At 40.4% G+C, this 15980-nt stretch overlaps 1 protein-coding gene across 1 annotated transcript in view; it reads left to right on the plus strand.

The window, feature by feature from the left end:
* Positions 1 to 15980, plus strand: part of nsf (N-ethylmaleimide sensitive factor, vesicle fusing ATPase) — a 178612-nt gene that overhangs the window by 91894 nt on the left and 70738 nt on the right. Inside the window, exons 13-15 of the mRNA XM_033035096.1 lie at positions 6949 to 7044; positions 7963 to 8119; positions 13262 to 13395. Of these exons, the coding sequence (XP_032890987.1) occupies positions 6949 to 7044; positions 7963 to 8119; positions 13262 to 13395 (387 nt within the window). The remainder of the gene's footprint in view (positions 1 to 6948; positions 7045 to 7962; positions 8120 to 13261; positions 13396 to 15980) is intronic.

Genomic DNA, 15980 nt, shown 5'->3' on the forward strand with positions numbered 1-15980 from the left:
AATCAAAGTTACTGCTGGGAAACCAATACCACCATCTTTCTATTTATTCTACCGCGAATAGTTTTAATCCAACTTCACAATGTACAAACAAGACCCTGGCTCCAATTTTGGACCTACCAATGCTGCCCACAAATTTGAAATGAAATTCTGCATTGTGTCATTTTTCTCCATGGGACCTTTTTATTTTAGGTTGGTAATTACATTATCAACACTATACAAAAATACGGTTATTTCCCATTTTATTCCATTACTCATTTTGTAGGAATTGGTCATAAATGAATTGCCATTATCTTATCATCCAAACTGATTTGCCACCTTGTTTGGCATATTATCTTTTCGTTATTGCTTTGCTCCCAATTTCCCAAAAAGTGCCTAATTTTTCACTTTTCATGTTGTCCAATGTTGATTGGCAATAGACTATGGTTTAGAACATAGAACAGTACAACACAGGAACTAGCCCTTCGACTCACAATGTCAATGCCGAACACAATGCCAAATTAAACTAATCTCCTTGGTCTGCATGTTTAGGTTCATCATTGTCACATGTACAGTGGAACAGTGAAATATTTTGTTATGCCATCCAATCGAATCTGATAACATGTATAATACAATTAAGTCAAACTCCAGTACAATAAATAGAACAAAGGGGGCTATACAGAGTACAGAAACTAGCAGATGCAGATGTGATCCATTGCCCTCGGTTCCCTGCATTCCCTATCTACAAGCCTCTTAGATGCCCTTATCATTATTGCTTCCACCACCAACCCTTGCAGCAAGTTTCAGATACCCATCGCTCTGTGTGTAAATTTTTTTTTTTAATTTCCCTGAACATCTCCCTTAAGCCCCTGTCCCACTTTCACGACCTAATTCACGACCTCTGCCGAGTTTGCCCTTGACTCATACTCGCAGCATGGTCATCACGAGGTCGTAGGAGGTCGTAGGTAGGTCGTACAGGCCGTGATGCTAGTCGTCGGTACTCGTGGCATCAAGTAGGTCGGGGCGTTTTTCTAGCATGATGAAAAATGTCCACGAGTAAAAAAAGGTTGTGAATTAGATCGTGAAAGTGGGACAGACCCTTTACACTTTGCCTCACCGGCTTAAAGCTATGCCTTCTTGTCTTTGACATTTATACCACAGCTGTTTCTATCATTCCTCCAGTCTTTCAAACATATACTCAGCCCCTAAGGAAGCAGTTTTGAGGTTGCCGATTTGCTTCCCTACACCCAACTGTTAGTGAGGACTGCAATTGGATTTGATCTAATTGGCCTGTGTGTGATGAACTGAATGGCTCCTTGCTGTGCTGTACAATTTGTTATCAAATAACTTGATGTAGGGCACTGTTTGCACTGAGCCTCACAGCAGTGAGAGTAGTCATCGACTAAAGACAAATATTAAGGATTGCACAACAATTGGCCACACCAATATAAAATGGATATCTTTTTTTGCCTTGAAATTGGATCTGTTGTTTGACACCAGTGTGCCTGTATGTTGCAATGTGTAATAAAACATTTTTGCTTCATTTTGGGACAGTCCTAGATTAACAGGTATCTTTCTGAGTTAGTGCATCTTATTGAGAAGGGATCTTGCAACCACTCGTTTGCCCCTTAGCAGTAAAATTTGGCAGCCACTGCCAAATATTGAGAATGTATTCAGTTAGTTCTCTAACCTTTGCTCTATTTGCTGTTGATGGGTTAGCATCAGAGGTAATGTACTCTCCTGCTGTGTTTTGGATAGATGTTGAGTCGACTGTCATTTACTAACTAATGACAAACCTGATTACACTGAGTACTAGAATTCAGATGTACCAATATTAATTTTCAATATTAATTAATCAATCAATCAGATTCTCGTATTTGGTTCATGATTTCAAACTCTCTCTTGTGTTTGTGTGGGAGATGATGACAGAAGGGGAAGGGAATTCAAAGAAATTACAGCCTCTGCATTCCACTACCTTTAGTGTTCAGTGTTTTTCTTTAAATGTTCTAAACCATTTCTAGTATTTTCCCAGTTTCACACAATTTCATCGATTTTGTGTTTGCCACTGGTCACACTTTCGTGGATGGCAAAGGTGGAGCGATCATTTTAATAATATACCAACAGGAGAAACATTTAGCTTGCTCTACAAACCAGCAACACTGTCCTTTATGATTCGTTGCCAGCATTCTTTACTGTGTTCATCTTTCCAGGGTTTAATGAACATAGCCGGTTAGAAGTCATCAGCTACTTCCTGAGGCAAAATTTACCCCGTGGTATCTTGTGTTAATATCAGTGAGATAAATTTCTTGATCGTTCATCATTATGGGTACCCATTTACAAGGCTAATCTTGTGGTTCAAATACAAGATCAATATCGATGCAAATGACTTTTATGAACTGTTCTGTATTTTTGTTTACAATACTCTGTTGTGCTGCAGCAAGCAAGAATTTCATTGTCCTATCTGGGACACATGACGATAAACTCTTGACTTGACTATTAGTATAGCATAACATTCTTCAAAAAGTCCCAAAATATTTTTCACATGAGCTGATTAAAACACAGACATGCAGATCATCCAACACCAAATGCCACTCTAGATTTTTTGCTGTGAACCCTCCTGCACTTTCTCACCTTTTCTAAGATGCTTCTTAAAATCCACCCTTTTGACCAAGTTTCTGATCATCTTTCCTAGTGGTGTCCAAATGCGACTTGATGCCAGATCTTGTCTGTTAAGGCTTGTGAAGTGAGGAAAATGTAATGTAAACTATAGTGTACTCTGATCAGTTGTGCTATCTGCCTACTCTCAACTGATACCAATGAGTTCAGGTTCCTTTTGCTTATCATTTGCAGACCGGTTAATCTTTCTTGGCCAAAGGCAGAAGAAAGGACTAGTTTTAAAGCAGGCAGAGCTGCCAAATATCTACCCCCCCCCCCCTCCACCTCCCTTACCACCACTCCCTCAAACACACGCACACCTCCCCAAACCTTCTCGGGTGCTGTCGAGCTGTTAAATATAGGTTTTATTGTTTACATGGACTGATGTTTTTTTGAAATGGTGCAGGTATTTCACCACACAGTTTAACCTTTCGCTGCGCAGTATTCTGCAGCATTGTCCCTGTAACCAGTCCAGGCAAGTGCAGAGGCTAAAGCTGCAGCGAATACCATGTGCTCCAGGACAAATGTGAAGCATTCCAGAAGGTCTTTTCCTGTGCTTCTCTCCTTGCGTATTGCTTCTTGTTTTACATGCATTTAATAATTTGTATTTAAATTGTCACCTGAGCTTTTTTTTTGGAAAGTCAGTGTCATTCACTTAAAAGTGCAACTTAGAATTTAAAAAAATGCATTGTTACAGTAACAAAATATTTTTCTTCAACTTGCTATCACTGGCTGACTTCTCATATGTAATATCCCAGATGTAAATGACAGCATTTATAAATTTTTGTTCATGTTATTACAGTCCCATGATTTCCATTTTACAATTTTTTTGTGCTTACTAAATAGTTTTCCGTCAAAAGAAATACCCGAAGTGAACTGGAATGTTTGTGATTTACGCCCCACTCCAGGTGTGAAGCACAGTCATAGAGTCGTACAGCATGGAAACAGGTCCTTCGGTTCAACTTGCCCACGCCGACCAACATGTCTCATCTTCACTATTCCCACTTGCCTGCTTTTGGCCAATATCTCTTTAAATCGATCTTATCCATGTACCTGTCTAAATATTTCTTAAATGTTGCAATAGTACCTGCCTCGACTACCTCCTCCGGCAGCTTGTTCGATACACCGCCCGCCCTTTGTGTGTTTAAATAAATAAATAAATAAATTGCCCCTTGGGTTGCCATTAAATCTTTACCCCCTCACCTTAAGTTCCAATTTTGGTGCCTCTTCAGGAGGAGTATTCTTGAATTGGCTGTGGTTCAGAAAGGTTCACTCTTCATTCCGGAGGTGAAATGGATGTCTAATGAAGAAAGTTGCACCCATACTCATTAGAATTCAGAGGAATGAAAGGCGATCTTATTCTAGATAACCCAGACTCTATCTTTTATAACTCTTTGAGGCATGCCTTCAGAATAACGGTTCAGGTCACCCATTCAAAGTGGAGATAGGAGAATGTTCTACTTTCTTTGGAGTTTCTTTACTCCAGAGACACACAGAGACTGAGGGGTTGTGTGGCATTTACATCCTCCTAATTTCTCTATTTGTTGTTCTAATCGTATTACTGTTTGGTGAGATTGATAGAATAACAAGACTTAAGTGGTCACATTAAATACCTGGAAATTCTTGAACGGGTGGACTGATTGGGTTTTGCAGCATGTTGCCAATGAATGTTCTGTCATAGAATCACAAATACAAAGTGAATTGTACAATATTTTTACTAAGAGATCATGGGATCTGGAAGTCAGGCTATGCTGTGACTGATTTAGGTGTTGGCCATGGGTCATGATGAACCATGTCGTGGAAAGGACCAGTGAGGGAACGGATGGAGGAAGGGGATGGGTGTTTGTAAACGTTACTTAAAACTAGAGAATTCAACATTCATACCGCTGGGTTGTAAGCTACCCAGGTGAAATATGTATACACCTCCATGCTATTCGTTCAACCACATTGTATCCCTCTGAAGTTCACACCTTTCCTAGCCAACAATGGGTCTACCGGGGAATCTCCCTGCCTGGGGTCATTTGTTGGCATCGCTGATTGTTCCTGGTCCACCTCCAGCTCATCACCCACTCCACCATCCCCTCCACCCCCTACTTTCCATCTGAAGAAGGGTGCCAACACGAAACATCATCTATCATTTTCCTCCAGAGATGCTGCCTGACCCATGGAGTTACTCCAGCACTTGGTGTATCTATTTGGAGGGTTGTCCTGTGGACTGATGAAAGAAACCTGTGCTTCAGAACATTAATTCATTGACATGAGTGTTTCAGTTTGACTTTCTAAGGCTGAATTCAGGTTCTTGAAGTGGCACATTGTGATCTGAGCTCAATCTCTAAATTATTAGCCCAGCTACCTAGGTTACCTTTCCAGTAACAAGATGATTGTTTAAAAAAAAAAACTAATCGGCAAGTTCCTTTCTCAAAATTATCTATTCCAAGATGAAGTTTAGTGAAAGAAGTGTAGCTAAATTTGAAAGCTCTTGCACTTTTCTCACTGGTGAACCAAGAAGCCATGGGCATTATTTCCTTATGAAGTGCTACTGTAAAGCAAAAGTCATTGGAGCATTTGTCTACTGGAAATGGTCTGTTAATTAACATAAGAGCAACCTGAAAGAGGAGGAGCTGTATTTCTTTCCCAGATATAAACCCATTGCTATAAAGACTATTATGGATAGTTTACATACAAAATTACTATTGGGTGTCTTATGTTGCAGCGTAATAAAGGCTTTCCAATGTAATTAATTGAAATCGGTTTGGATGTTGAAGTTGGAGGCTAAATCTAAAGACTGTTTCATGTACTGCAGAGCTGTTGCCCCTAGTTTTCAAAGGACATTAAACAAAGACAGGTGACTCGAGTGTGGATTAGCTGTAGAGAGGCCTGTGTTTGGTGATGCAGGTACAACACTGTTTGAAACACCAGGCTTGGTGCCAGAGGGTACTGCTTTTCTTGATGCTATAAAAGTGGTGTTACTTACAGCCCCAGGTACCTGTTGCACAACAATACATTAAGTGTCTTTTGTGTTCCTCCAATCTCCAGGGAGCTGTTATTGTGTATGTGGGCAGCTGTTTGAACCAAATGTGAGTCAGTTGGTCCCACGGGATCAGAGAGAAGTCTTGCTCCAGGCACTTTAGGTCATGTACTACTGATCAACTAACAGGAGTTTAAATGTCAGGTTATCCCAGCCGGGTGATAGACTAACCCTTTGTGGCTCCTGTTTGTTTCAGTGCAGTTGAATATGTAACGTACGGAATTTACCTTGAGTAATTTGGGCCACGTGCAGGTGAACTGAATTGTATGCTCTGTATAAAATGAGACCATGCTGACTATCCCACTTGCATGAAGGTGGAACTGTGATTGCAGTGTCTAGTGTTGTTTAGATTTATGCATCATTGTCAATAAAGTACTAACCACTTGGCTATTAACTATGGCTAGAGATTTGATTCCCCAGTTCCATAAGGCTGCAAAAAGGAAGATTGTGATGTTCCCTGTGTGGTACTTTGATTGAGCGGACAAATATTTGTGAGGCTTTTAGTTACTGGGTTATGTAATTCCCTGGTTGTGGTATTGACACTGGGTTATCTAGGATAGAAGGTGGATTCTAAATCGCTTGTCACCAGGAAAGAGGTCTTTGTTTCATTATGGTGATACAAGAGACTGCAGATGCTGGAATCTTGAGCAAAATACAAGCTCCTGAAGCAATTACTGTGCAGGGATATGGACAGCCAACATTCATTCTTGAAGAAAGGTCTGGACCCAAGAAGGTGTTTGTCCATTTCCCTCCACAGATGCACATTAATTCTTTATAGGAACCATAGTCAACAAGCAAAAATAACTTTAAGTAATGTGGTACTGTATGCATGGAATAGATTGGAACGGCACTCTAACTTATTTACAGAATTCTCAATGTTTATGGCACAAAAAAGGTGAAAATTGTTTTTTTTACAGAATTATCTGATAAGATTTGACTCGTGGTTTCTTTCTCCTTAAAATATATTTTCTGGCTTCTTCACCACACAATAGTGGTGACTTTAGTTTTATTCAGAACTCTTTGATTTATGAGATATTCCAAGATGCTTCACAGCTGCACTATCAAAATGAAATTTGTCACAAAATACATGGACAGTTGACCAAAAACTTGGTCAGTGAAGTAGGTTTTAAGGAGCATCTTAAAGGAGATGGGTTTGGTAATTGGTTAGCAAAGTGAAATATCAGCTAATGCAATGACTTATTTAGCACCTAGATCTGACAGCATGATCGAATTGGACAATGTGTACAATTGTAATGAGATTTATTATTTACTTCACTTCCCATAACTAGGCGGCAAGCAAAGTGGAAGTTGACATGGAGAAAGCTGAGAAACTGAAAGTCACAAGGGGAGATTTCTTGAATTCTTTGGAGAATGACATAAAACCTGTAAGTATCTGATTATGGTGCAGAAGAGAACACAAGGTTGTACAATTTCAGGGCGTATGGTCTGTCTAGAAATGGATGAGGTGTCCGTTGAAAGCCAGTGTGATTTGGCACTGATTTTAAAAATGGTGCCTACTGACTCTGCCTCATTTGAACACGTTGTTCACGGGCTATTTCAAATAGAATTGACTGAAATCTGGTTCAGCTTTTAGATTGTATCTCATGTTCTCAGGAGAAAATTATTTCATGTGACATTTCATATTTTATATCTCGTTGAACAAGAAATGTGAAATGTTGTTTTGCATATAATTTGGTGGGATAGCAAAATGTTTTGAACACTGATGATGTAGATCTCTGGTTTTCTCAGAAAGCCAGTTTAAACTTTATAACACGTGCTTTTTGGAATTTGGGAGTTACCGGTTACTTCATTCCATGCTTCATGTTACACAAATTGTGTAATTAATCTTCTGGAGGAGGTTCCACTCTGTTGAACTAGTATGGGTCAACATTGAAAGTTGAGGCCGCATTGCAGTTCCTTGCTTTTCCCATAATTGTATTCAGCTCTTGATTTGAACTTTTTGAGATAGAAAGTCTTAGTGCATTACTGAAAGAGGAGCACATCTATTCACAGCCCCTCTGTTATTCTGATGGACTTCCTAACACCTAAATTGGCAGCAAACCACTTGGAGAGTTCTGAGCTGCTCATGCATCTTCCCTTTTAGCACAGTATGCAGCAAATGGAGCCCAAAACATGCTGAATGTTTCATGTACAGATCTTGGTGCAACAAGCAAACAGCAATGTGCAGCTCTTAAACATGAATATGGATTGTGGTTAGATAATAGTACCTTTGCATAAATTAACAGCTTGCAAGGTGGAATTTCCAGAGGTGAGAATGTGATGTTGATTTGCATCTTTCACAGGCTTTTGGCATAAACCAGGAGGACTATGACAGCTATATCATGAATGGGATCTATGTGTGGGGTGATCCAGTCACACGAGCCCTGGATGACGGAGAGTTACTTGTCCAGCAAACCAAGAACAGTGACCGCACTCCACTAGTTAGCGTTCTTTTGGAAGGTAAGTTCCGCTCTATTGCGAATGCAAACTCAACAGAAAAGTCACATGGGTGTTTGCCTAGTTTATTTAAAGATTAATCGGTGTGATAGTTGTAGCCACTCATGGGAAGTGGAGAATGAACCAAATAAATATTGCATTTATTGCTATGAGGTATGAACATTTCACATGCAGCAAGTTTGTTTTATAACAACTCTTTTGCATTATAAAACTTGGTCCTTGAGCTACCCACAAATGATTCAAGATGTGATAGATACCCTCGATGGTAGAGCCGATGATGGACTGGGCAGTATTTACACCTTTTTGTAGTCTTTTCCGCTCCTGGGCGCTCAAGTTGCCGAACCAAGCCACGATGCAATGATGCAGCATGCTCTCTATTGTGCACCTGTAGAAGTTCGAGAGAGTCCTCCTTGACATACCGACTCTCCGTAAGCGTCTCAGGTAGTAGAGGCGCTGATGTGCTTTCTTTATAATTACATCAGTGTTCTGGGACCAGGAGAGATATTCAGAGATATGTACGCCCAGGAATTTTAAGCTCTTAACCCTTTCTACCATCAACCCGTTAATATAAACGGGACTGTGGGTCTCCATCCTACCCCTTCCAAAGTCCACAATCAGTTCCTTGATTTTGCTGGTGTTGAGAGCCAGGTTATTGTGCTGGCACCATTTAGTCAATCGGACGATCTCACTTCTATACTCTGACTCGTCCCCATCAGTGATACGTCCCACAACAGTAGTGTCGTCGGCGAACCTGATGATGGAGTTCGCATTATGACCGGCTACACCATCATGAGTATAGAGTGAGTACAGCAGGGGGCTGAGCACGCAGCCTTGAGGTGCTCCCGTGCTGATTGTTATCGAGGCTGATACATTTCCACCAATACAAACAAATGAGAACAGTTTCTCTATTTACTCTTTGTAAGATTGTACTTATGCCTAATATATCTCCTGTCAACCCTTTGTCTCCAACAACGTCAGCCTTGGTTTCTTCTTTCGGCCTATTTTGCTGAAATGCCTCATTCTGGAAACTGCTGTGATAAAAAAAAATTCGTGCTTGCTTCAGAGCATTCTCCTAAACTGTTGTAATCAGAATCAGTAGCAAAATAATTGTGCAAAAATCAGTACTTTGTAGAAGTTCAATACAAGTTTCCTTCATTTGTGTTCTTCCCCTCCATTTATTAATCCTATACACATTACTAACTGCTCTCTCAACATGTCTTACCACTTTCAGAGATTTGTGCTGATGTACATTTTTACATCCAAACATTCTTTGGAACAATGCCATATGTATAGTATCTTCACATTGTTGCTGCCAAAATGCATCACTTCACACGTCTCTGTATTAAATTTTATCTGTCACTTCCCTGACATTCTTCAAGTCTATCTATGCTATCTTGTTTATAATATCCTCACTGCTGATCGCATCTCCAAGTTTGAGCATTGCTGCAGAGAGACTGCAACCATTCAAAGGCATTGAAGGTGGAATCTAATGTACAGTGAATTGAGGTGGAAGTTGAAATTACCCCAAAGATGGAAAATTAGATATGGTAAAGGCATTGAAGCAACATAAACGTAGCTCATTGAGAGAATTTTAGAGCATAAAACAGTGCAGCACAGGCCTTCAACTCATTTTGTCTCTCCTGAACATGATGCCAAATTGAACAAATCCCTTCTGCCTGCACATGATCCATTTCCTTCCATTTTCTGCATATTCATGTACCTATCTAAAAGCCTCTTAAATGACACCATCATATCGGTTTCCTCCATCACCCCTGGCAACACATTCCAGGCACCTACCACTGTGTTTTAAAAAAAATACACACACGTCTTTTAAACTTTCCCTCCCTCACTTTAAAGCTCTGCTCTCTCTGGTAGTTGATATTTCCACTCTGCCGAAAAGATTCTGACTGTCTACCCCATCTCTCATAACTTTATGATCTTCTGTCAGGTTTCCCCTCCGTCTCCAATGCTCCAGAGAAAACAATCCAAACTTGTCAAACCTCCCCTTATTGGTAATATGTTCTAATCCGGGCCGCATCCTGGGAAGGCTCTACCCTCTCCGAAGCCTCCACATCCGTCCTGCATTGGGCCAACCAGAACTGCACAGGGTGATCCAGGTGAAGTGTGGTTGATTCACAGTAGCATCAGGTGGGACAGAGAAGTGTGAGGATAGTAACCAAGGCTGGAGATGGGGAAGGATAAATGGGTGCATAAATGGGAATCTGTTAAAGGTGGTGGGGAGTGAAGTGTAAAACCAGAGGGAGGGATGCTGTGTTGAAGGGAAAGGGGGTGGACAAGTGGGAACATATTTGGGGGCATGTTTAGGAAGGAGTGAGAGTTGAGCAGATGGAGGAGGGGCAGGAAATTTAGGTGATGGGGACAAAGGTAGTGGATAGTAAGGTGACGGGCAGGGTAGAGGAAAAGGAGATGGGGCAAGGGGGGGAATTGGAGACATCAATGTTCATTTCATTGGGTTGTTGGCTATCCAGGCAGCATATGAGGTGCTGTTCTTCCAAGTTGCGTGTGGCCTCACTCCAGCAGTAGAGGAGGCCAAGGGCTCCCAGTGATTCGTTTTTCTGCCTGTGAAGGAAAACTTATTGTTGTAATTAATCTACTAGCACATCTTTGAGATGTGAGAGAGAATGGGCGCACCCAAGTAAAAACCACCATCATTGTGAAGACGTGCGAATTCTATGCTAACGGCATACAAGGTCAGAGTCAAACCTACATCCCTGGAGCTTAGAGGCAGCACTAATTGTTGGACCACTCTGCTGCCATTTCATTACATGGAAAGATTGAACAGACTGTATCACTTTTCTCATTAGATAAGAATACTGAGGCATGACCAAGACATTTAAAATAAGTTTTGATAGTCTGGATACAGAGAAAATGTTTCCGTCTTGTGGAAAAGAACATAAATAGCAGTCCTCAACATAAAGTAGTCACTAAGCAAATGGATTGGGAAATTTGAAGAAACATCTTTACCCCAAGAATGGCAAGAATACTAAACTCGATACCACAGTCACCAATCATATGAATTAGGAGCAGGAGAAGCTCACATGCATATTCTGCATTCAGCAGGATTGTGGCTGATCTGATTGTAATCTCAGCTCCGCATTCCAAACCACTTGCGATAAACGGTCACCCATTTGGTATCAAAAATGTATCTACCTTTGCCTTAAAGCTGTTCAAGCACTGTGTTGCCTCTGCTCCTTGAGGATAACATTTCAAAACCCTCAGAGAAAGGATTTTGCCTGATTTGTCTAAAATGAGCAACCTCTTAGATAAAGTGATCCCTATTTCTGTAAGCACTGATACACTTCAAACGAGGATAGACGAACAAATGAGGGAGAACAGAAGAGAGGATTAAACCAATAAATTTAGATGGGGAAAATCTGAGGCATACTAGACTGACACAGAAACTGCACCATTGGCTGGTTGGAACGGGTAGCCTGTTTATGTGCCATACGTCCTGTGTAATTGCCTATATACTCATGTGAAGGTGAATTAAATCATGGAACAATTTTGGGAAAGAGTAATGGATTCCAAACCAATATTTATCCCTCATCACGAGACCACAGGTAATGATAATTCATTACATTGCCATGTGTGATACTTAGCTGGGTTCAAAATAGCTTCTGCATTATTTATGTGACGAGTGACTTCAAGAGAACTTCACTAATGTAAAACGAATTTGAATAGCCCTGAAATCATGGAAGGTGCTACATAAATTTACGTTTCCACTGATACAAAGTGTGAAATTAGTCAGTGCATTGGAACTTGCAAAATATGAGAAAAGACATACTTGAGATGAGGAAAGTTCTGCTCACGAATCATATTCAATATCTTGAAACTTATTCTAATCTCACAAAAATAAATGATCTCAGTTAATGCTGACTGGTATTTAACAGTATCTGTTGATTTAAGGTTAACTAAAATTAGTGTATGTTCTTGTCTTTTCTTGTCCATACTGGAATGTGCTCTGGTTAAAATTCAGAGTATTTAATTCAAATAAAAGTACATATTTACTTGCTGTTGCATCAGATATTTTACTATTGCGGACAGCAGCTGGGGTTTGAGAAATCCAGACTAAAAATTGAACAAAGTAAAACTGCTTCTTTAACACGTTTCCCAGCTTGCCACCCTGACCCACATCCTCCACAGTGGATTGATTTATAATTTCCCATTGAGAGATGGTGGCAATAAAGTGTATGCAGTGTGATCTATACGATATTGCAGTTTCATGAGAAAGGCTGGACGGACCAGAGGACTGAAATTGTCCTGCCTTTGTGATAGATTTGTTACACTCGGTTGTATGTGAAATGATGGCTTGTCCCACTGTTGCAAAGGATAAGCCAGGCCTCCTTGCTGCGAATCGTTCCTTTCAGTTGGTCATGCTGCACCAGCTGTCCCTTGTGAAAAGCTTGTGTGGAAAACGGCTGCAACCACAAGTCAATCAGGCAGTGGTTTGCATGAAGTGTCTTGGAGACTCTGCAGGAGAAGGAGACGATGCATCCTGTGAGATGGCTCCCTGCGCACATTGTGAAATTCATTTGAAAGAAATCCTCATCTCCAGCTCGCAAAATAAACAGCAAGTCCTCTTTTGGTCGGTGGCAAGCAGGGCCCTCCCTGTCAGATACTTCTTACACGACCAGATTTTCAGACCCACTGCACTGCGCTTGAGATGACGACAATGATGGATATCCACCTCCTTGTGGACTGTGTGTTTGCTGACTCTGCAAAGGCTCTGTGGAGAAGTTGTATAGTCTGGGGTCACACGCCACTGGACACCGAGGGACGGAGTCATGTGTAACAACCCTGAGCTGAATCATTGATGCAGTGTTTAAGGATGAAACATTTGTGACGGCAATACTTTGGAAGAAAATGTGTTGAATTGCCTGGTGCAGTGAGCAAAGGCAACGACATGTCCTGAGTAAAGCTTTTGAAGTAAATTGTACATTGATAACGTTGAAGCTTTGTAAATATTGTGAGCAAGTATGATATTCTTGGTATATTGAATGAAGACATTGCTGTGCTCCATGATTATATACTTTATCAACTTATTTTTTTAAATGTCTAAATTCATCTTGCTAATGTGAAAATATGCCCATTTGCTCATTCAGTTCTGGTTTTCATTGTAAATAGGGCCACCGAACAGTGGCAAGACTGCATTGGCTGCAAAGATTGCAGAGAAGTCTGGATTCCCATTCATTAAAATCTGCTCTCCTGAGAAGATGATTGGGTTCTCAGAAACGGCAAAATGCCAAGCCATAAAGAAGGTGACTGCTTTCGGTGCTTAATCTGTGTGTTTTTAAATAAGAAATTGTCCTGTGATACCTGCTCTCAATTTTAGCATTGCATCTGAACCTGCATGGATAGCTTTCCATTTTCTGCAGACTAAATTGGTTTCAAATCTGGTAGTTATCTGGAACTCGAGTGTTGGATGGAGACTTGTATGACCTGAGTTTTAGTAGTCCTTTCCAAGCACCATTCCTTGGTCTGTCACCAGACTGCAATTCATTTGCAGGTAGCATTTCCTTGAACAGCTCAAGGCGAGTTTCTGGGTCAAATAAACCAAAGATAAAAAAGTGTACCCTTTGAATTAAAAAAAAAATCTTCTCTCATCTCTCATCCTATATTTTTCCTATCTCTCTCTCTGTAATAATTTCCTCTTCACCTTCATTACATCCAACTCAACTTTGTCATGCAGAGGTTGGGCAACCTTGTGATGAATAGAAGCCAAATCTTTCTTTGCAGATGTTCGAAGTGGGTTGGGTATCTTGTATGTGAGGCACTGCCATCTGGTGGCCAGTAGTATCAAGCTGCAAAAGCATCATTCCTGCAACAAGCTAAACTTTTAACCTAATCCAATCATAAAGTGCATTTCAGGAAGATTTTGCTACCAGATCTTTCAATTAAATGTAAAACATCTTGGCGTATTTCGCAGAAGTGTTATTACATGTAACTTGAAAGAAAGCTAGCAAGGGTTGGGGGAGGGAAGCCCTGATCTTGGAGCCAAGATCTTATAGCAGATCAGTTAGAGGAGGGATATTTAATATCTGGCTCCTTAAAATTAGCTTTGGAGGAGCACAGACATTTCAAAGGTTCACGTGGTTTGAAGAAGGTCTGAAGAATGATCTCGACCCGAAACGTCACCCATTCCTTCCCTCCAGAGATGCTGCCTGTCCCACTGAGTTACAGCAGCTTTTTGTGTCTATCTTTCTTTCAAAGGTTCTCTGTTTTGAGAATGAGAGCAGTGGATGTTGCCAAGAATAGATTTTGAAAAAAGTCTAACACTTAAATGACCAGGAACATTGCTCAAAGGGACATCTTAACATTTGGTTGCTTCAGAGATTCTCGAGTCTTGTATGCCATGTTACCTTTGTAATTACTTCATTAAATGTATGCATTGAAAGGCTGGAATTTCCACACAAGGAAAATGCCCAAAAGTCCAATTTATAGTGTGCAATTGCTATTTTAATGTATACAATTAAATATCTCATCTATTTGGCTCTCAAAATGCCTATGAGCAGCAATATGATATTGATTATTTTAGAATAATAGTTATAGAGCTGTAATAATGCATGGAGCCAGGCCCTTCAGCCAATCTTGTTTGTGCTGACCAAGTTGCCATTGTGAGTTAATCCCAATTTGCCTGCATGCAGCCTTTATTCATCTCAACCCTTGCTAGCTATATGTCTGTCCAAATGACTTTTGAAAGTATTATTGTAACCACTTGTATTGTAAATTGTAATTATATTGAGAAATACATTTTGACAGGGACATTTAATAATATTCTCCAGGTGCTACCTGATCTTATGGGGAAAGTCCAACATTCTTTTAGTTTCAGTTATCTGCAACAACCCTGTCTGTATTTTACAACGTTTACATGTCCCTTTGTTTTCTCCCTCCAATCTATAAATCAAACAGCATATCACAATGACAATCTAGATCTCGGACAATCAGGAACATTCCCAATTTCCTATCCATCACTCCCTCACCCCTTCTGCAACTTAAAACAACATTAATTTTCCACTTCTTCAATTCTAAAGAAGGGTCTTTGATCTGAAACAATACTTCTCATTCTGCAGATGCTTCCTATCCTGCTTAGTGTTTGCAATATTTTCTTTAAATCTGATCCTTCATGAGAGGGATTTTTTAACATGGACATGCAGAGAAATAGCCTTAATGAATTGTGAAAGCTGGCATACCCAACAATGCAGTGCTGTGCTAAAGTGTCAACCTGGCTCAAGTGCTCAAAGCTCAGGAATGTGACTTGAACTTTCACCTTTCTGTCTAATATCAGGAGGTACTATTGAGCCACGGTTGAGTTTGAGGACTTTATGATGAAAGAAGTCAAACCAGGTCAATATAGCGTGGATTGCACTGAATACATCTGCTTACAGTGTTGTCGAGTTCAACCCATTGCTTGTGCTGTTATCCAAATTAAGTCGGGTGTTGGCTTAAATGATGGAGTGGCTTCCTTTTCTGGCCCAAAGACTAATGGAACATTTATTTGTACTGAAGTGGCAAGGGTAAGGTTGGTGGAGACTTCTATTCCACACATGATGGATCTTTGTTGACTCACAACGAATAAACTGATGGACTCAAAGCTGGAGTAACTCAGCAGGACAGGCAGCATCTCTGGAGAGAAGGGAATGGGTGACATTTCGGATTGAGACCCTTCTTCAGACATAAATGATGGATCCAGCATAAGGGATCACCTTACCTTCACTAATGCTTTACCTCCAGGAACAAAGTTTAAGCACTGAAAGATGGCATAGAAATTATTGTAAGAATCAAGTTTGTTGTTTCAAGCTTTTCACAAACAAAAACATACCAAGGAACGCTATCATCATATATT

Source organism: Amblyraja radiata, chromosome 16 (genome assembly GCF_010909765.2).
Source record: "Amblyraja radiata isolate CabotCenter1 chromosome 16, sAmbRad1.1.pri, whole genome shotgun sequence".
NCBI classification, from domain to species: domain Eukaryota; kingdom Metazoa; phylum Chordata; class Chondrichthyes; order Rajiformes; family Rajidae; genus Amblyraja; species Amblyraja radiata.